The sequence below is a fragment of the Pyrus communis genome, chromosome 1 (genome assembly GCF_963583255.1).
Source record: "Pyrus communis chromosome 1, drPyrComm1.1, whole genome shotgun sequence".
In the NCBI taxonomy this organism is placed as follows: Eukaryota; Viridiplantae; Streptophyta; class Magnoliopsida; order Rosales; family Rosaceae; genus Pyrus; species Pyrus communis.
The window spans coordinates 7,882,257-7,901,642 of NC_084803.1; the positions used below are offsets into that span (position 1 = coordinate 7,882,257).

At 38.6% G+C, this 19,386-nt stretch overlaps 3 protein-coding genes across 3 annotated transcripts; 1 reads left to right on the top strand and 2 right to left on the bottom strand.

The window, feature by feature from the left end:
• The first annotated feature begins 1,730 nt into the window (after nucleotides 1-1,730).
• On the top strand, nucleotides 1,731-3,848 carry LOC137734785 (ACT domain-containing protein ACR2-like). The gene is made up of 3 exons (XM_068474106.1): nucleotides 1,731-1,760; nucleotides 3,027-3,245; nucleotides 3,512-3,848. The coding sequence occupies exons 1-3, from the start codon at nucleotides 1,731-1,733 to the stop codon at nucleotides 3,623-3,625; spliced, it is 363 nt and encodes a 120-aa protein (XP_068330207.1). The 3' UTR covers nucleotides 3,626-3,848.
• Nucleotides 3,849-4,039: 191 nt separating this feature from the next.
• LOC137744690 (probable glycosyltransferase At5g25310) lies at nucleotides 4,040-8,458 on the bottom strand. Its single transcript, XM_068484830.1, has 4 exons — nucleotides 8,024-8,458; nucleotides 7,697-7,875; nucleotides 6,083-6,440; nucleotides 4,040-4,794 (listed from the first exon to the last, which is right to left on the bottom strand). Exons 1-4 carry the CDS (start codon nucleotides 8,351-8,353, stop codon nucleotides 4,129-4,131), a joined length of 1,533 nt encoding a protein of 510 aa, XP_068340931.1. The 5' UTR covers nucleotides 8,354-8,458; the 3' UTR covers nucleotides 4,040-4,128.
• A 7,010-nt stretch (nucleotides 8,459-15,468) lies between these two features.
• Nucleotides 15,469-19,021, bottom strand: LOC137724483 (probable glycosyltransferase At5g11130). Its single transcript, XM_068463253.1, has 3 exons — nucleotides 18,805-19,021; nucleotides 16,453-16,810; nucleotides 15,469-16,131 (listed from the first exon to the last, which is right to left on the bottom strand). Exons 1-3 carry the CDS (start codon nucleotides 19,002-19,004, stop codon nucleotides 15,469-15,471), a joined length of 1,221 nt encoding a protein of 406 aa, XP_068319354.1. The 5' UTR covers nucleotides 19,005-19,021.
• Nucleotides 19,022-19,386: the final 365 nt, after the last annotated feature.

Sequence of the window (19,386 nt, forward strand, 5' to 3'; positions counted from 1 at the left end):
TTTCTCTCTTTTCGGAGTTGAACAAAACTGATAGAACTTGAAGTTAAATCAAATATTTAGTTCGGTTCTTTATTGCAGGCTAGGCCGACTGAACCGGACCATGTTCCAAGGTCTGACACGCATAAGTAATGTAATCAGACTGAACCTTCATTAGGAATGTAATCAGAAATATGCGTTCAAATATTTCGGATAAAGATCTTTTTGGATTCTCTTTGTGAGGATCTTAGGGATCAATTCATTTTAATCATTTATCGTACATCGTGCGATTAGTTTTCATTGTTTATGTTTCAATTTTAAATAAAAAATTCAAACTAATTTCTGACCACAAGATAACCGATAACCGAATATGATGAACTGATCCAAATATTATTACTCTTCCAGAAATTGTCAAAAGTGTTTCAATGCTTCTGAAGCAATTTCTTTTATGATCTAGAAGCGCTTTTAGGCTATTTTCGAATGAAGTCTCTCAACAAGTCTCTCTCTCTCTCTCTAGTATATTGTAGTTTATTTGTAACTAATTTATATCTTAAATTTTTTGAGACTTAGTATTCCATCTAAACGTCAGTAATCAGCGGCTATGGTTTCGAATTGCGTTATTTTGACTAAATTGCTAGCGTACTGTGAGGGTTAGGAAACAGGTTTGAAAGGTAGACAAATGAGTAAGACAGTTTGCCACAATGATGAAAAGGTAGATAAATTAGGTTACCTTAATTAGAAAATTTGGTTAATTACGGCTGGTTAATGATTCGTTTGGAAGTGCTTTTAAAATGATTGAACGTTTTTGGTGAAAATGTTTTTGGAACCAATCCTTAGTAAAAATGGAAGTGGATCCTTAAAAATAAAAAAAAAATAAAAAATAAAAAAAACACTTTGCATCTGGAAGTAGAACATAACTGATGCTTCTTCTAGGAAGCCACAATGATGAAAAGGTAGATAAATTAGGTTACCTTCATTAGAAAATTTGGTTAATTACGGCTGGTTAATGATTCGTTTGGAAGTGCTTTTAAAATGATTGAACGTTTTTGGTGAAAATGTTTTTGGAACCAATCCTTAGTAAAAATGGAAGTGGATCCTTAAAAATAAAAAAAAAATAAAAAATAAAAAAAACACTTTGCATCTGGAAGTAGAACATAACTGATGCTTCTTCTAGGAAGCCACAATGATGAAAAGGTAGATAAATTAGGTTACCTTAATTAGAAAATTTGGTTAATTACGGCTGGTTAATGATTCGTTTGGAAGTGCTTTTAAAATGATTGAACGTTTTTGGTGAAAATGTTTTTGGAACCAATCCTTAGTAAAAATGGAAGTGGATCCTTAAAAAAAAAAAAAAAAAAAAAAAAAAAAAAAAAAAAAAAAAAAAAAACACTTTGCTTCTGGAAGTAGAACATAACTGATGTTTCTTCTAGGAAGCACTTTAAGTACTTTTGGAACCCAAAAATATTTTATTTAAAAGTTTTTTCAATCATTTAAAAGCACTACCAAACGAGCCCAACTTTGGTTAAAAGTGTTTTAGTTATACACGTTATTAACTATATAATTAGTAACTACGGCGCAAATATGCAAATATTCTTCACCACATTTTACAACTATCTACATTTTCTGCAAATTTGATTTATGGATATCATATTCGCAAATGTATAGTAGTATGTTTAAACCATACGCCTTAGGGTTGATGCTAGATGAAAAGAAATACATATTAAACAAACGACGGATAATAGTTGGGATAATAGATGGCAAATGTGATATTATCTGATAATGAGGTAGCTTGAAGTGTATCAAAAGTGGAAATGAGAGATTCTTGCAACATAATTTGGTTACGTGTGTCAACTATATTTGCGCCTACCGCATGTAAACATCTATATATAATTGTCAAATAACGTGTTACATCTAGTTGAGATATCTCATTAACGCGTGTATATAACTATTATTATCCTGGAATAAGCTAGTTTAAAGTTTATCAAAAGACAAAAATGAGTTATTTTTGCCTGATATTTTTTGACGTGAGTCGGTTATTTGACGGTTCCCATGCGCAAAAAGGGATCGAAGACCGTAGGAAACTACGTGGAAATTAACTAAGTCTATATGCATGAACTTGGAAGAAGAAATAAGGGAAACAAAGATAACTTGATAAATCTCATTTGGCTTGATATTTTTTGATGTGAGTCGGTTATTTGACGGTTCCCATGCGCAAAAAGGGATCGAAGACCGTAGGAAACTACGTGGAAATTAACTAAGTCTATATGCATGAACTTGGAAGAAGAAATAAGGGAAACAAAGATAACTTGATAAATCTCATTTGGCTTGATATTTTTTGATGTGAGTCGGTTATTTGACGGTTCCCATGCGCAAAAAGGGATCGAAGACCGTAGGAAACTACGTGGAAATTAACTAAGTCTATATGCATGAACTTGGAAGAAGAAATAAGGGAAACAAAGATAACTTGATAAATCTCATTTGGCTTGATTTTTTTTGACGTGAGTCGGTTATTTGACGGTTCCCATGCGCAAAAAGGGATCGAAGACCGTAGGAAACTACGTGGAAATTAACTAAGTCTATATGCATGAACTTGGAAGAAGAAATAAGGGAAACAAAGATAACTTGATAAATCTCATTTGGCTTGATATTTTTTGATGTGAGTCGGTTATTTGACGGTTCCCATGCGCAAAAAGGGATCGAAGACCGTAGGAAACTACGTGGAAATTAACTAAGTCTATATGCATGAACTTGGAAGAAGACATAAGGGAAACAAAGATAACTTGATAAATCTCATTTGGCTTCTCAACGTGTCGGCCAAGCGATATGCCAACAACAGACCTAATTTGTTCGAACCGATACTGTTCTTAATTTTATCATCTGCTCAATCTATCATGTGAGATTTTATCACAGAAGACCTCGTTATTAATTAGAGTTGAACAATCATATTTAAACCCATTATTTTCTTTTGCACCCATCGATGTGGGATTCCAACATTGAACACACCATTGTAAACCCTAGCGAGCGCACCACCATTGAAATGACCGGGACAGCCCGCCGGATCTGTTCTCGGAGACCTCGCACTGGCGGATCTCCAGTGCAACAAAGTAGAAGGCCATGCCTGGAGCCACAATGCCCGCCTGGCATGTGTTGCTCAAGTCTCTGATCAATCAACTGACAGCACAATCGATGGCTCCCACCACCTTGCCACCGTTGAAGACCACCTCATTACCGTCCTCCGTGCCACCACCGCCCTCAGCCCGTTCGGAAAATAACCCAAATACCAACAAGAAGTGAAGACATCTGGGCTTATGGGAGGAGGCCAAGATAATAAGTACAATATTCATCAGGGCACCATGCGTACTAATGTGGAGCGCAGGTTGCACCAGCTCCTGCTTTAGGAACTTTAATGGACCTTACTTTGGGGCTTGCAAGCTCCCAAAGGACACTGTTGGGGTTAGATAGTGAGTAGGAGAGTAGGAAGACGGTGGTTTGGATTGAGAGTTGTAAGGAAAAGGGTATTCAATGGTGACTATAGAGTGCAAGGATCGGCCCGAGGCTCATGTTTGATACTGTGTGCACTCTCATTGACATGCAGTATGTAAGTTTCCATGCTTCTGCTAGTGCCCAAGAAGGTTATGCCTTTCAGTAATTGCATACCATCACTATTCATGAGAAGCAAATGCTGCTATTTGTACCACATTTACGAACCGTCTTCGCCGACAACTGGTTTGCGAAAAGTGGTTGTGTCTGACTTCAACTAGAAAAGTAATCAGCAATATTGTGGTTGATAAATGTAGTTCAATAGTTTCGTATACCCTGTGCACTTGAACTCTGTCTTTTATTTGTAAATTGATCACATTGTGATTGTTAATGGAGACTAATTAACTAAGGAATTATTGTTTCCATCCAAGTATTTTATTCGACACATCGACGGGGATGCCTTGTGTACTTAGAGGCTGCTATATAGAGCGTCGGGTTTGTGAGGTGAGTACGAAGCTCAATTTTACGAGATCAGATGAGATGTACAATGTGATAGTAATACTGATTAAAAGTTGCACTCATTTCTGTATGTATAAATTAACAAGGTGTATGAAGGTAAAAATAGGTCTGTGAATAGCACTATCCTAAATATAAACAAAAGAAGATAATTACCTAGGCAATTCTAAGGTTAATTCTCCTAAGCCAAACGGAGTGCAGTATCATATGAAACACATCAAACCTCTTAGCCGGTTGGTTCAACTCAAAATGTTTCCTCACAACCCTCAAATTCTCCACCAGCCTCCCATACTTCTCCTCCGGAACACCCATCAGCACCTCCTTCAGCCGCGAAATCTCCGAAACCTCAACCTTAACCGAAAACGCCTCCCACCTCAGCACGTCGCTAAACGGAAGCGCATAGTGCTCCGATAGAATCACCGGCACGCACTCGGCATAAATGGCCTCAACAATTCTAGGGCTGGCCACTTCATACCCGCTAGGGCACAGGCAAAACTTGGACTTGAGCACCATAGAGTCGTAGTCTAGGCCTTTGGGGAGGTATTCATGAATTTGAAGGTCTTTGTCGCGGTTTTTCCAGTGAGCCAGGAGGATGGGCCTTATCGGGCCGTGGAGGCCGCCGGCGAAGAAGGCAAGGTAGGGACGCAGGGTGTTGGGCGGTGGCGGTGAGATGAGCTTGGGGGAGACTGTGCCGCCGTAGAGGTGGATTTCAGGGAGGGAAACGTCCTTTTGAGGGTTGAAGCCTTCGGAGGTGTTGGCGTTGCAGAGGACTCGGATTGATGTGTTGAAGAGAAGTGGGTTTCCTTCTGACGCACGGGGTGCCTGAGAATATTTAGTTGGAAAAATTTCATTTAATCTCTTGTAAAATAAAAAACAATTCACTTTATCATGAAAACTAGCAAATACTTTATGCCTCCCTTCCCCCTTCAAGTTTTTTATCTTCGGTTTGATTTCATTTTTTATCTTGACCCAATTAATCAAATATTTCAGTTTTTATTTGTTACATAACTTTGCATATCAATCATCAAAATCAAAATGGAAAAACTATGACTCTAAGATAAGAGATGGACTTATATGAAGCCATTTCACCAGCAACATGATGTTTCGGTCCAATAATGCATTACTATGTGTAAGTTTCACTCCACATAAAAAGTCATTATTAGACTAAGACGCCACAGTTGTCTGTGAACCCGTTATATGTAAATTGTCCTCTTAAGCTAGTCCTCATGCACTTTGTCTTCTCATTGGCGCAATTTCTAATAATTAATGATAAGGATGTGAGTACGTGATAATTATTTTAGATATCAATTTACAATTTTTAACTGAGTAACGTTAGAGATACTATCTTTTTAAACCGCGCTTTGTAAACCACAAAATGTGATTGTTGATGGTTGGTCAACTTTTTAAAATTCTTTAAATCATTAATATTGAAATACACCCATCAACAGCCACTTTATATGTCTTACAAAATATAAATTAACAAGATGCTTTTCTAGCATCACCCTTATTATCAACTACCAAATTTACCAACATTTCTTTTTTTATAAAGGCAATATTGAGAAAAAAAATAAAACAATGGCGTTGAATGTATAAATATAATATTCTTCACTACGTAATTACTAATTATGATCTTTCTCAATAAATTATTTATGATAATATGAGAGTGGTATACCGATTTCTTTTTTCTTAGTTTCAAACAATTTTGGTTAATTTATTTTCAGTAAGTTTAAAGATAATATGGAAGGGGCCATGCCAAATAGGACCCCTCCATACCAAATAGGACCTTCTTTTTTGTTTCTTTTTCTCCGTTGTGTGATGATATCTATATTGCCCAAATTTAGAAACTTCCTTAAGGTCCCAAGACTTTTCAGCCCCATTGCAGAGCACTACTAATTAGATGACCATTCCACTTTTATACTGCCCCATGCCTCAAGTTGCAGCCACAGAAACTTCAAACCAAAACGTCATTTACATCCTTCCTACCCCATAACTATATATCCAAGCATGCCAAGAAAGTTCTCATCACCAAAGCATATCACAGAAGCAAAGCAAATCAATTAAAGGCATGAGAGAGAGAGAGAGAGAGAGAGAGAGAGAGAGAGAAACTAACCCAATCATGACAGGCGAGCATGAAGTGGTCCGCCCCAAGAGTCCTATTCCAAAAGGGGTGCCTCACAGAAACCATCCTTACATAATCGGACACAAAGTTCCTCAGAGGGGTGAGGTCGTAGGTTAAGGGCTTGTATAGGTATTTCACCATCCAAGTCACGCTAAAGGGCATGAAGTAAACATGCGCCCTCTGCGGGTTCTCGGTCTTGAACCTCCTGCCCGCTGCCCCATTCTCCATTTCGTGTATGAACCGCCCTTCGATGGAATATATGTCCTTGCATGGGCCGTCGTGGGTCATCGGTGGGTCCCCCTCCGAGTACACGTACACTTTGAATTTTTTCTCCATTTCCGTGTAGCTCCTGCAGTCCAAATGCATGCGTTGAAATACAAAAAACTTTGAAGGGTAGATGCGTCAATTCACATTCTTCCATGATTCCATGAATGCATATGATATGAAGGTAGCTTAAGCTATTAACTTCCTTAATTTAAATTGGGTACTTAATTAAACCATAGTTTAAAAGTCATAATCCTACATGTATTGCGGAATCATTGACGGCACATGTAACATCAACATTATTTAAATCCTACTCCTAATTCTGAATCATGGCATAATCATAAATGCTTTTATCGATTACACCAATTATAACTCATAGATGTTAATAAATTTTACGAGTAAATTAATGTTAGAGACACCGAACTTTTTAGATTAACTTTCAAAATACTAACTGATGTGACTGTGTACATCACGCTTTAGACTATATTTATTCACATAATATACTAAATTCAACCAAAATTGAATAAGTTGATTTCTCTAACAATAGACTAACTTGTACTAAAAATTAGTACACTAACTATAAATTACATGTATGAAGATAAAGTCAACCAAATTTGATTGGATGGAAGAGTTAAATTTCAATTAGCAAAGAGTAATGTTAGGGAGACTAAATTTGTAGACAAAATTTTGAAAACTAAAGGATATAAAAGTTGATGGTTGGTTTATTACTTAAATGTTGATAAACATGCTTATTCCTATTGATGATACATCATTTAATTTTCAAATTTAATTTTCCTAACATTACCCATTAGCAAATGAATAAATATAAAAGGAATGCCCACATGTATACTCGCCTAGTCCAGGATAAATTTTTCCAGGTTCCGGAAACACTAGGCGAGCTGGTGTTCCCCACAAATAAAGGATTAACACATGGTCATAACAATCATCATCCAACACCTGGCAAAAAAATTATCTTAATTAATACGTTTCGGCTTCGCAGAACTTGTTAATCCTTTATTTGTGGGGAACACGGAACCCAGAAAAATTTATCTCCAGTTCATGACTCCCCTCTTTTTCAGCAGCAATCGAGTATACGGGGGAGTGAGTATGTGGTACGATGCAGAACACAAATGAGTGCGCACTCCACACCCCTATGCCGCACCCTATAGCTACCCAAAAGGTGCCTTTCAAGCAAAGCATGCAGTTTAACAGCTTTATATTTAATTAATACGACGATCAATTTTCCAGAGATGTTCAGTTTTTTCTTTTTATTTTAATTACTAATTTGATCGGAAAAGGAAATTATGAAACGAATTAAGAAGGCGGCTTAGGCTAGCTTACTGATAAAACGCGCCGGGATTACGATACACGACTGATCCACCGGGAAATAGTACGTCGTCGTTTGGTGTTGACGAACTGTTCGGACTCGAAGCTGCTCTGCGAATCGAAGCTCGCGCTCGGGCGAGTCCCTGCTCCAGCTTTTGCTCTCCGCTCGCTTTCCTTTTGGGGATTTTGTGTCTCTGTGATCGATCGTTTCAGAGAGTAACAAAATATTAAATTAAATTACTGATTTCAAAGTTTCAGAAATAACAGTTTTAATGTCGGAAGCAGAAAAATGAGCTAGCTAAAAACTACAGAAAATTAAAATGCAAAAGTTAGGAGAAAAACCTGATTCAATGGCGGTTCAAATTCTTGACTGGACGATAAATTGACGAAACTTACTAGTGACGTCTGATTTACGAAGTCGTTGCTGTGAAATCGTTGAATAGTACTGGATGGATCATCCGAGATGGCGAGGCGATGATACGCTCCCTTGAGCTTGCTTCGGAGCTGCACCACCGGAATCCATAAAGGAGTGTACCGATCTTGTTTGGAGTCGGATATTATCACCGGAGAATCGAAATGGTGGCCGCAGATCACCACGACGGTGATGATCGACGAAATGCAGAAACAAAGCAGTACGGACGCAGAGGAGTACTTCGCATGGAAGCTCTTCATCTCAATTAGTATCAAGCGCTTCTCTATTTTGACTTTCTCTCTCTAGAGGAATTGAATCGACTGTTTGGATGCCAAGAATTTTTATTTTCCGAGAAAATATTGATATTTCTCGCGCTTTCTTTCTCTCTTTCTGTTTGTGGCTCTTTGAATATTTGAAGCAGAGGAAGGGAAGAACGTGAAGTGTACGAGCGTAGAATTTTACGGATTTAGCCCTCGACGGTAAAGAGAGAGAAGCCGATCATCTGCTGGCGGGTTGACCGTGCACGTGACTAGAAGTGTAAAAGTCATGGTTGGTTCGAACGCTTCATAACTAATTTTTCCCTCCAAATTTCCAACTTTGTGGAGTTAATGATTTTGCTTCTACTTTCCTTCCCAAATCAGCCAAGTATGGGAAAGACCGTTGATGGATTGAGCCCACATTGTGGGACCCATTAGATCAATGGTTCCCTCTAAGAGAAGGACGGAAAACGACTTATATATAACGGTTTACCATCATGTGATATTTTATGGTGTAATAATATATTGTCACGTGTCAGTTTTTTTTTAGATAATAATACATTATTGGGTCAGACACTACAGTGTACGTTGATCGATGGACCTGTTCTATCTAAATTGCTCTACTAGTGTAAGTACAATTTAATCTAGTGAGATTTTGTAATTAGTACTTTCTTATATGGTAACTTGTTTTTCATTTGTTAATTCACTTAACATATTTACACATGGAACACTATAAGATGTAAACAATGCCAAATATTTAGTTTGAAAATAAAAGTTGGGGTCAGCTAGGCTTTGGCATGAATCATACAAGTTTGCACGTTTTACTTAATTAAAATTCAAATCGTTTGTTTTTTATTCAAGTCATCTAAATTCTTCGGAATTTAAAGTTAGTTTGAAGCCTTCTAGTTGTTGTATATAAAATTATAAACAGTGTTTTTAGAGATCTTTCAGGGATGCTGCCGCATACCGTCCTTGCATGCACGAGTGATATTAGTCGGCAAAACTAGCAGCGCATTAGAAGGAAAGAAATCATATCTTTCTTCATTGTTTTTGGAGTAATTTTCACATCCCAGATCGGTTTCGTCGTAGTACGATATTATCCGCTTTACGCCTCAACCACGTCCTCACGGTTTTGTTTCTGGGAATTCACGCGAGAACTTCCCAGTGGGTCACCCATCCTGGGATTGCTCTCGTCCGAACTCACTTAACTTCGAAGTTCCGATAGAACCCGAAGCCAGTGAGCTCCCAAAAGGCCTCGTGCTATATGGAGGTGGGCATGTACATGTAAGGCACATCACCCCCTCTCTGTTGATCGATGTGGGATGTTACAATCCACCCCTCTTAGAGACCCGATGTCTTCGTCGGCACATTCGCACCACACGGAAAAATGACTCTGATACCATTCTGTCACATCCTAATCTTGACTCCGTCGTAGCATGATATTGTTCGCTTTGGGCCCCGACCACGCCCTCATGATTTTGTTTTTGGGAACTCACACGAGAACTTCCCAGTAGGTCACCTATCCTAAGATTACTCTCGCCCGAACTCGCTTAACTTTGGAGTTCCAATGAAACCCGAAGCCAGTGAGCTCCCAAAAGGCCTCGGCTATATGGAGGTGGGCATGTACATATAAGGAACATCACCCCGTTTTCGTTGGTTGATGTGGGATGTTACAATCCACTCCCCTTAGGAGCCTGACGTCCTCGCCGACACACTCTCACCGAATGACAGAGTGGCTCTGATACCATTCTGTCACATCCTAGTCCCGACTCCGCCGTAGCACGATATTGTCCGCTTTGGACCCCGGCCACGCCCTCACGGTTTTATTCCTGGGAACTCACCCGAGAACTTCCCAGTAGGTCACCCATCCTGGGATTGCTCTCGCCCGAACTCGCTTAACTTCGGAGTTTTGATAAAACCCAAAGCCAGTGAGTTCCCAAAATGCCTCGTGCTATATGGAGGTGGGTATGTACATATAAGGCACATCACCCTCACAATTTTGTTTCTGAGAACTCACACGAGAACTTCCCAGTGGGTCACCCATCCTGAGATTGCTCTCGCCCGAACTCGCTTAACTTCGAAGTTCCAATGAAGCTCCCAAAAGGTCTCGTGCTATATAGAAGTGGGCATGTACATATAAGGTACATCACACCCTCTCCGTTGGTCGATGTGGAATGTTACAATCCACCTCCCTCAGGGGCCCAACGTCTTCGTCCGCACACTCGCACTGAACGACATAATGACTTTGATACTATTATGTCATATCCCAGACCGGCTCCGCAGTAGCACGATATTATCCGCTTTAGGCCCCGATCACGCCCTCGCAGTTTTGTTTCTAAGAACTCAGGCGAAAACTTCCCAGTGGGTCACCCATCATGGGATTGCTCTCACTCGAACTCGTTAACTTCAGAGTTCCGATGGAACCCAAAGCCAATGAGTTCCCAAAAGGCCTCGTGCTATATGGAGGTGGGCATGTACATATAAGGCACATCACCCCCTCTCCGTTGGTCGATGTGGGATGTTACAGTAATGCTATTCATATCATATTTTTATATCACATTTCTATACCACCTTACGTGACATTTGATATGGACAGCCACATCATTTGACAAATTTGCAAAATCCAAGAAAAGGAAGGAGAAATACTCCTCGTATACCATAATCATCATTTAATTAACTAGTTTTCCTTAATTATTAGTTTATTAAATAATGAACCTAATTAAAAATCTGATTAATTCAAATTATGTGGCTGTCCACATCAAATGCCACCTAAAGTGGTATGAAAATATGGTACAAAAATATGGTATGAATTGGATAAGGGTTTTGGTTGTTTTTGCTGCATCAAGCATCATTTGAGAGCAAACATTTTTAGCAACCCTGAGTGAAGAGAGCCATTTTTTATCTTCAAAAAAAATCAGTTTGTTATTCTTGTGTTTTATTGAGAAATTTTTATTTTTTTACTTACTGATTTTTCATGCACTTTAATTTAAAATCAATTAAAATGTGTCTTGTGATTTTTTTACTTGGTTGATTTCAAATATTATTTCATCATACATACATTATGTATGATTACCTTCCTAGAACTTTCATTTTATAACAGTGAGAAGGGAAAAAATATTGTCAACTAGAAGCCAAATAAAATTTCAAAAAAAAATGGAGATTGCAGAGTGGAATGAAGGAGGAGATTGTGTGTGAATGGGAGGAGAAAGGAGATGGCGTGGAGAATGGAGTGTGAAAGAATAAGTGTGGTATAAAAGTCATGGCATAATCCGAGACGATTTTGGTGGGGAGCGATCGGCCGAACAGGGTCTAAAATTAAAGGGGTCTCTAAACAAAATTGTGTTTTATTAATTAGTAGAGATAATAATATTTAGAAGTGATAATTAGCGTGAGTTTTAAAGTTTGTTTCAGTTTTAGTTATTGATTTCTAGCATCAATATATTGTAAAAATATTTTGGAAGACAATCTTAAGAAGGGCCCCTTTATAAATTTTTCAACAGAGGCCCTGAAATCTCAAAGACAGTCTATACATAATAATATGGTAATAATAGCATTACCCCACAATAAATGAGAAAACCCTGATCATCCATGCATCAGAAAATAAAACTCTCTTTATCCACAAAAAATTTAAACAAGAAGAAATAGAATAAAAATTACATTTGTAAGGGCTATCAAGAGGACGAATCGAAGCATTTTGTAGCATTGAAATTACCACGACCAACAGATGTTCGCATTGAAAAAGATCTTGTCATCAAAGGAACCATTAACATGTAGTCCAAATTTGTAGTGTAAGGTCTCTCACCAAGGAAGAACTTAAATAATTTGGCCTGAATAGCAAGTTGCAAGTGAATACTAAACACGTCGGCAGCAGTCTCAGATTTAAACTTGGAAAGTTGATCACGTTCCCCGAACCCTACAAAATATTGTTGCCCCCGAATGATTATATTCTGTAAGATGGTGTTGACTCTAAAAAATACCAAGCCTATGTGCGTCATTCGGTTGTGTGTGGGGCGTGCCAACTCATCGGCCAGGGAGTAATTATGTTGATGTGGCGTTGGGTGCACTGCTAACTTCTTGATCTCACGACTGCGGCCGAGGAAGGAACACGTCTATGCCTTCGGGTTCTAGAGCCTGAAGTCACAAATCGTCGATGCCGGGTACGATCTCGGTAATTATATTCATGAGAGTATAAGTACGCCGAACTCGTATCAGACTGTACAGACACAAATACTCAAAAGAGATAAATGTCTTGATTGTAAATGTGGTTCGGCTATCAGAATGCTGAACTCTAAATATACTTGCAAATATCCAATCATAAAATAAAACTCGACTTTCAATGTGTCGAGCCTAGTAAGCTGGTAACACCTCACTTCGCCGAGAAGGCTGATGAGATGACTTCTACCAACAAAGACTCGAAAATCCTTGTTGACCTAGACTTGAATAAATAACCATTCGATCTCGAAGTAGTGATGTCTATCCAAACTGAAAGAGCTCCCTAGTCGGCTAATTCTACGGCTCTAGTGCTGTCTATGCAAACTGAAGATGTCACCGGTTACCTTCACAGTGTTGTTTATCCAAACTGAAGATGTGTTGGCAAAAAGAAAGGGAAGAAGAAAAAATCTCAAGGTTGTTGAGAAGCTTTATGCAAGGCAATTTATGTATTGATTTCAAGAGACCCTGAATGATGCATTCCCATCTCTATTTATAGCAGCGAACCCCCTTATGGTCGAGCTAGAAATTTACTTGGATTAGAACTCCCCAACCCAATCTGATCAGGTTTCAGCTAATCCTAACCCCTATAGGACTTTGAACCAAGCTCCTTAACGAACCAGATTCATCCCCTAAGAGCAGCTCCATCGAAGCTGATAGCCCAATAGACTGGCTCTCAAACAGTGCCAAAACGCCCGAGTAATAAGGTCTAGCCCAAGCTGGCGATTGAGCCCGATGGGGCCCGTGGAGAATCGCTGGCCCGAGAGCTCGGAGTGGGTATTATGCAAGGATGACGTCAGGGCGATGTTAGCTCATCCCTATTAGCTTTCTGCTTCTTCTTCCTCCTCACCTTCGATTTGCAGATGTCCCAGGCCTCCATTTTACCATCCTCAGCTTTCAAACCCATTTCTCACAAACCCTAAAACAATCAAATCCAAATACCATCAAACACCCAAACCCACCACCTTCCCACCCATGCAGAACCACCCAGAACGGCCTCTATCCGCCATCGACACAACCCACCAAAATCCCTGAAATTTCCAAACTTTACAAAAACCCAACAGAATTTAGAGGAAAAAATGACGACCCAGCTGAGAAAACAGCTAAATCTTGCGGAAAACAGATCAAATTCGACAAACCCTTGAAGCGAAATCAATCAGCTCGACGAACCCTTTTGCTATTTTATTTGTTGGGATTGTTGCCTTTCTGATTTTATTTTATTTTATTTTTTCTGAAAATTAAGACTAACGGGTTTTTCTTGGTTGACTTGATACATTAATGTTAAAACTTGAAACTTTCACACTTCCCATTTGAATTAATGTAAGAATTGGTGAAAGATCGATTATTTAATTAAAAAAATACTAATATTTTGTTGCCTATTGCCAAGGCTATTCAGTGTAGGGGTGGAGATGCAAAAGATAGTTACTGTTCAGTAAGGGCAGTTATTGTTCACTGGGTGGATTCAATAGTGAATAGCCCTAGGGGGCCTTTGCAACGTTGGAGTTGCTCTAATTCTAAGCATCCATAACTTTAAGACTTCTTGTTGCAATAGGGTTTGACTACCTCACCCTTATCTAAACCAGTTCTCTTCGTAATAGGATTTGGCCAACCTTAACTAGACAGCCCATGTCAAGATTTTAGATGAATGTTACAGGACCGAGAACAACTATAAACTAAGCTATTTTGGGCCCAAACAGATGGTGGTGTTCTTGTGGCCCTGATGAAACGGTACTATCGAGCTGCTCAAAGTCGAAACCGAAAACGTCGTCTCTTGGTAGTGTGCAGTTAATTACTTGGATGCCAAGGTAGTCTACGTAGCCCGTTTGTCAGGGTTTCTGATTGTGATGCCGAGGTTAAGGTTGTAGTACAGAGTGTTGTTGGTGGCAGTTGTGTAGTTGAACTCGGTCAGAGACGCTATATTTGGGATTTTCCACCGAAGCTAAAAATTCAAGGGGTATGGCCAAGATTAAAAAACATATGAAGACGGCGAAGAGTGAGAGGAGTAGCCATTCTATTAGTGTGGGTCGTTTCTCCGGTGCGTAGTTTCCAGAGGACATAGTATATGGCTGAAGGCTGACGAAAAGGCAAGAAACTTTGTAGTATAACGTTTCAGTTAGAGAACTCTGATCTCTTGATACAAAGGACAAGAGCAAAAGGAAAGAGTCTGGGATTCCTTTTTGTTTAGGGACAACCTAATTGAATAGGATTCCTCATTGTTTACAGATAGCTTGATAATAGGATTGGGTCCTGGGTTTTCCGTTTGGGCCATATTTCATACAAGTTTTTTTGTTTTTGGTGCCTTTTATTCATTACAAATTAAGTCATTGAATTTCTAAAGTACTAAGTTTTTTTTTTCTAAAGTCTAACCTTATGATGAAGGCCTTACGTGGGGGAAAAGAAAAGAAAAAAAGCTCATTTATTCAATCCTTCCATAATGTATTAGAGTTAGTACAACCTTCACCGACAAATTTCAAGTCAAATATATAATTTTATAACTTTTAACTTCGACGAGATTAAACTTATATCTAGTTCACACTTACCTGCAAAATATGAGAGCCCATAGTGAAATATAATCATCGAAAGTATGGTAATCAATTGAAGGTAAATGACCTAAAACGTACAAATGCACGTACGGTGTTGCAATAACTTTTCAATTTTCCGCAAAAATTGTTGGTTGCCTATCACAAATTTTGCGATCAATATTTCTTGTTTTTCCACGTTGCTAATTAAATAACTAATATTCTCTAAAAAAAATTTTAAATAACTAATGCAGCGCAGTTGTTTGCGAGATAGTACAAAATTTATTTACTCAAAAACACAATTGTACAAATTCTAGCATAATTGTACAATAACAAACCCCGCCCCGCCCCCCCCCCCCCCCCCCCCCCCCCCCCAAAACTTAATTGGCATCACTTCAACAGCCTCAGATTAAGCCTCCGAATCCACACTGAATGCATCACCATATGCAACATATCAAATGGCTTAGCAGGTCTATTGATCACAAAATGGCGCTGCACTTGCATGACCCTCTTTTGCTTTCTCACATATTCATGCTCAGAAACTGATTGCAAAATTTCCTTCAGTTCTGGTATCCTTGCCACCGGAACATGAACCGAAAACTTAGACCAATCAAGCACATCACTGAACGGCAACGCATAGGAATCAGAAATGATCACTGGGACACAGCCTGCATATATGGCCTCAACCACTCTAGGGCTTGCAACTTCATACCCGCTAGGGCACATGCAAAACTTGGTCTGCGCCATTATATGTGTGTAGTTTAAGGTTTTGGGGAGGTAGTCATGGACTTGGATTTCCTTGTCTTTGTTTTTCCAGTGCTTGAATAGTATCTTTCTTACGTCTCCATGATCACCGCCGGCAAAGAAAGCAAAGATTGAACGGTTCTTAGGGGGATGGGTAAGGAGGGGAGAGCCTAACTTTCCAAACGGGATTTTGATTTCGGGGAGGGGGACATCTCGGACTGGTTGGAAACCTTCTGAACAATTCGCATTGCAGAGTACTCTAATTAAGTTCTTCAAAATTTTAGGGTGTCCAGCCGAAATATCAGGTGCCTGAAAATGCAATCGAATTATGAGTATCGTTAACTAATAAAGTCTTCAAATTCAAATGTGTTAGTATTCACATTTGAGTGATATTATATTTACCAAATTTACTGATCATTAATCACGGCGATACACGTACAAGAATCATGTGAAACTCACGTACATAATTGAGTTTTTCCTTTTGGGTAGATGCAATCATCAGTAAATATGGTGCAAATAGTTTTATTGATTAGGGTTAAGAGATATGAGATGAAATCTGAATCACAATTAAAGTTTTGGTGGTATCACTATAAAATCAAACTGAAAAGGTGGAAAGAAAGAGTGGCATACCCAATCATGACAAGAGACCAGAAAATGGTCAGCTCCATTGCTTCTATTCCAGTATGGATATTTCTTCGATATGATTCTGATGTAGTCCTCGACAATGTTCTGGAGCCGGACACGAGAGTAGCTGGTGTAAGGCCTGTAGACGTATCTCACAATGTTGACAACACTGATGGGTAGAAAAAACGCGATGGCCTCATCAGGGTCTTTCGCCACAAACGGGCTATTCCCACTCAACTCAACTTCATCCATGAACTGGCCTTCAATGGAGTAAATGTCGTTCATCGGCCCTTGGTGGAAGAGTGGTGGCTCTCCTTCCTTGTACGACCAAATTCGAAATCTTTTCTCCATCTCTATGTGGCTCCTAAAAGATCATATCATACATACAAAACGATAATGAATCAATTTATAGATATTAATTGATGATATATGCTTAAGAGTCTAAGTAAATAATAAACAGTACACTATATGTAGCACCTGATATAACTGCAAGAAAAACTATACGCATCAATTCGAAAAAAGCTTCAATATTGCACATACAATCCCTACGCTTGTCCATATATATGGTGAATTATATCATTTCTAATCCCATTTAACAAAATTGATTACCTTATGGTGTAAGATCACCATTTGGTGCTTAGGGTTTTTGGCTACGCCCAAGATCCTAGATTTTAAACTCAAATTCTAAGTGCAAAACCAATGTAGTTAGTTTACTGCTTGAATTTCAATAAACTTTACAAATGACCAATATTGTTGCCAGTCTGCGAACACCTTGTTCGTAATTGTGAACGTGCACGCATGGATTTGAATCAATTGTAGAAATTTATAATTTCAATCATTCTACAGTGCGGTGACTTGAAGTGAACTGCACTTGCAATCAAGTTTATTGGTGACATATCGACAAGTGTTTGGTGTCAAAAATATCAATGACAAGCCCACCTTTAAAGAAAAATGTGGTTAACCACATTATAGAAAGAAAGAAAAATTATGGTAATTAACATATAAGTTTAAAAAGTGGTTCGATTATTCTTTGGAATTTCAGAATGTAATGTCAACTATCCTTGAAGAAGGATCGACCTACTAAGTAAATAACAATTTGAAAACAAGGCAAATTTAGAAAAGCATTTTGCCACTTTGATGCCCGCCCTAGAATCCATGGAGAGTCTGCAACTGCAAATTATGCATGCTTATGTTTCTGCATGCAATGTCACATGCAGGCATGCATTGCAAAAGACTATTCTTAAAGGCCTAGCAGAATGGGGGACCTCTGTAAATCAGAATCCTATACAGTATACAAGTCGATCAGAACTAGACCGAAGAATTTAAGGTTGTGACAGATGAAAAATTGCAGCTCGTAAGTCCACATCTAAGTACAACATTTGTAAATCCAAAACATTTATTCCTTATACAAAATAGGGCAAGATTTCAGTCTGTGAGAAATTGAGCCAGAACTGTGTAAGCACAAAAGAGGCAAAGCTCATTCAGTTAATGCCGATGGTGCACCACTACAACACCCATGCTATGTTTCTGCACACCCTAATAATGGCACACCTAGGGAAAACCCGAAAAATGATCAACTCTCATCTTACTTTTTTAGCCTCTTAATTTATAGACAAACTCCAAATTTTACCAAGTGACCGGTGCATCTGTAATTCATAAGCCCTAACCAGGTCATCATGCGCCAAAAAACAGAATGGGTATTTTCAAATTTTATGAATTAATTGGGAACCAGCTTAATGTTTCTGAATTTAGAACAGATGGTTAACGGATCAAAGGAACAGCTAATATGTATAAAACCGAGGGCAAGGCTCATGCATTGCAATTTATAGGCTCAAGTGACTGAGTTAGGCATGTGACCAATCGCTTCAGAGAGAACGGTATTACAAGTTGAACTCACCACATAGCCGTGACATATGGGCATTTTTGGCCAATTGAATTCCTTCGTTTACTATACCTGCCAACATTCAAAGATTCAAGGATACTTTTGGTATTTTGTTATTTCCGAGTTGAGTTAGGTTTCCTAGCAAGTAGAGTTGTGATACATTATAAAAACATCCTTAACTTCATGGTGCAAGGTTTTTTATTTTATTATCATTCAAACATCAAACTGAGAAATTTTCTCAATTGCTAATGGATTTTCAGATTGCTAGTGGATTCTTACTTAGGGGTTTCGTTCAATTTTCCGTAGCTCCTTGGCTAGTGGAACATTTTAGGGGGAAAAAAACAAATGAAGCATTTTTATAGCGACTGATTAGGAGGCTATTTGCTCCGGTTTGACTAAGAATCTTGGATGAATTTTACCCAAAGTGGTTAAACCCAAAGACCAATTCTAACAAAAGAGAAGGAGAAAATCTTAACTGATGAAAGGAATAAGGGTTGATGTAAACCGATCCTCTTGGAACAAAATCCTCGTTTTTGTATGACGTATAGCTTCTTGATCGAGCAGCTTCTCGTATCGCGGCTCTTGCTCTTTCCATCCCATCTTCTATTTTCTCAAACTGGTTCTTCTTCACTTGCATCTGTATGTATACACAAAACAAAATTGTAAAACCCACCATTTTTCTTTATTTTTTTCCTTTCATTTTTTGGCCAAGAGACTCAACAAAGACTAGAACCATGTCATATAAACGATATCACTGCATTTTCTAAGTGAAAAACAAAATTATCAATGTATATTGATCTTATATACTTTCTGTAGATCTTTTTTTTTGGTTCTCTATGTGATAAGACCAATGGAGTAGAATCATACATATATATGTTTCAGAAATTCTCTCAATGCATATAAATATCTTGCTGGATAATTGCAGAATGAGCAGAATCACACAGCGATCGACCTGCTACTTACATATGGGAAGATTTATCCCGCATTAGTGAAAAACCGACAGACACACACACAAGGAATGTGATCACTGGCTAACTTTCTGAATATATATATATATA

Excerpts from the sequence above, each read along its gene's own strand:
- LOC137734785 (XM_068474106.1), top strand. The coding sequence starts at position 1,731 with ATGGCAAATGTGATATTATCTGATAATGAG. Across the intron at positions 1,761-3,026 it reads TGATATTATCTGATAATGAG|CCCGCCGGATCTGTTCTCGG; the intron begins GTAGCTTGAAGT and ends TGACCGGGACAG. Across the intron at positions 3,246-3,511 it reads CCCTCAGCCCGTTCGGAAAA|AGTGCAAGGATCGGCCCGAG; the intron begins TAACCCAAATAC and ends TGGTGACTATAG.
- LOC137744690 (XM_068484830.1), bottom strand. The coding sequence starts at position 8,353 with ATGAAGAGCTTCCATGCGAAGTACTCCTCTGCGTCCGTACTGCTTTGT. Across the intron at positions 6,441-7,696 it reads AATCCCGGCGCGTTTTATCA|GAGCTACACGGAAATGGAGA; the intron begins GTAAGCTAGCCT and ends TTTGGACTGCAG. Across the intron at positions 4,795-6,082 it reads TGCTCGCCTGTCATGATTGG|GCACCCCGTGCGTCAGAAGG; the intron begins GTTAGTTTCTCT and ends AAATATTCTCAG.
- LOC137724483 (XM_068463253.1), bottom strand. The coding sequence starts at position 19,004 with ATGGTGGGTTTTACAATTTTGTTTTGTGTATACATACAGATGCAAGTG. Across the intron at positions 16,811-18,804 it reads AACCCTTATTCCTTTCATCA|GAGCCACATAGAGATGGAGA; the intron begins GTTAAGATTTTC and ends ATGATCTTTTAG. Across the intron at positions 16,132-16,452 it reads TGGTCTCTTGTCATGATTGG|GCACCTGATATTTCGGCTGG; the intron begins GTATGCCACTCT and ends TTGCATTTTCAG.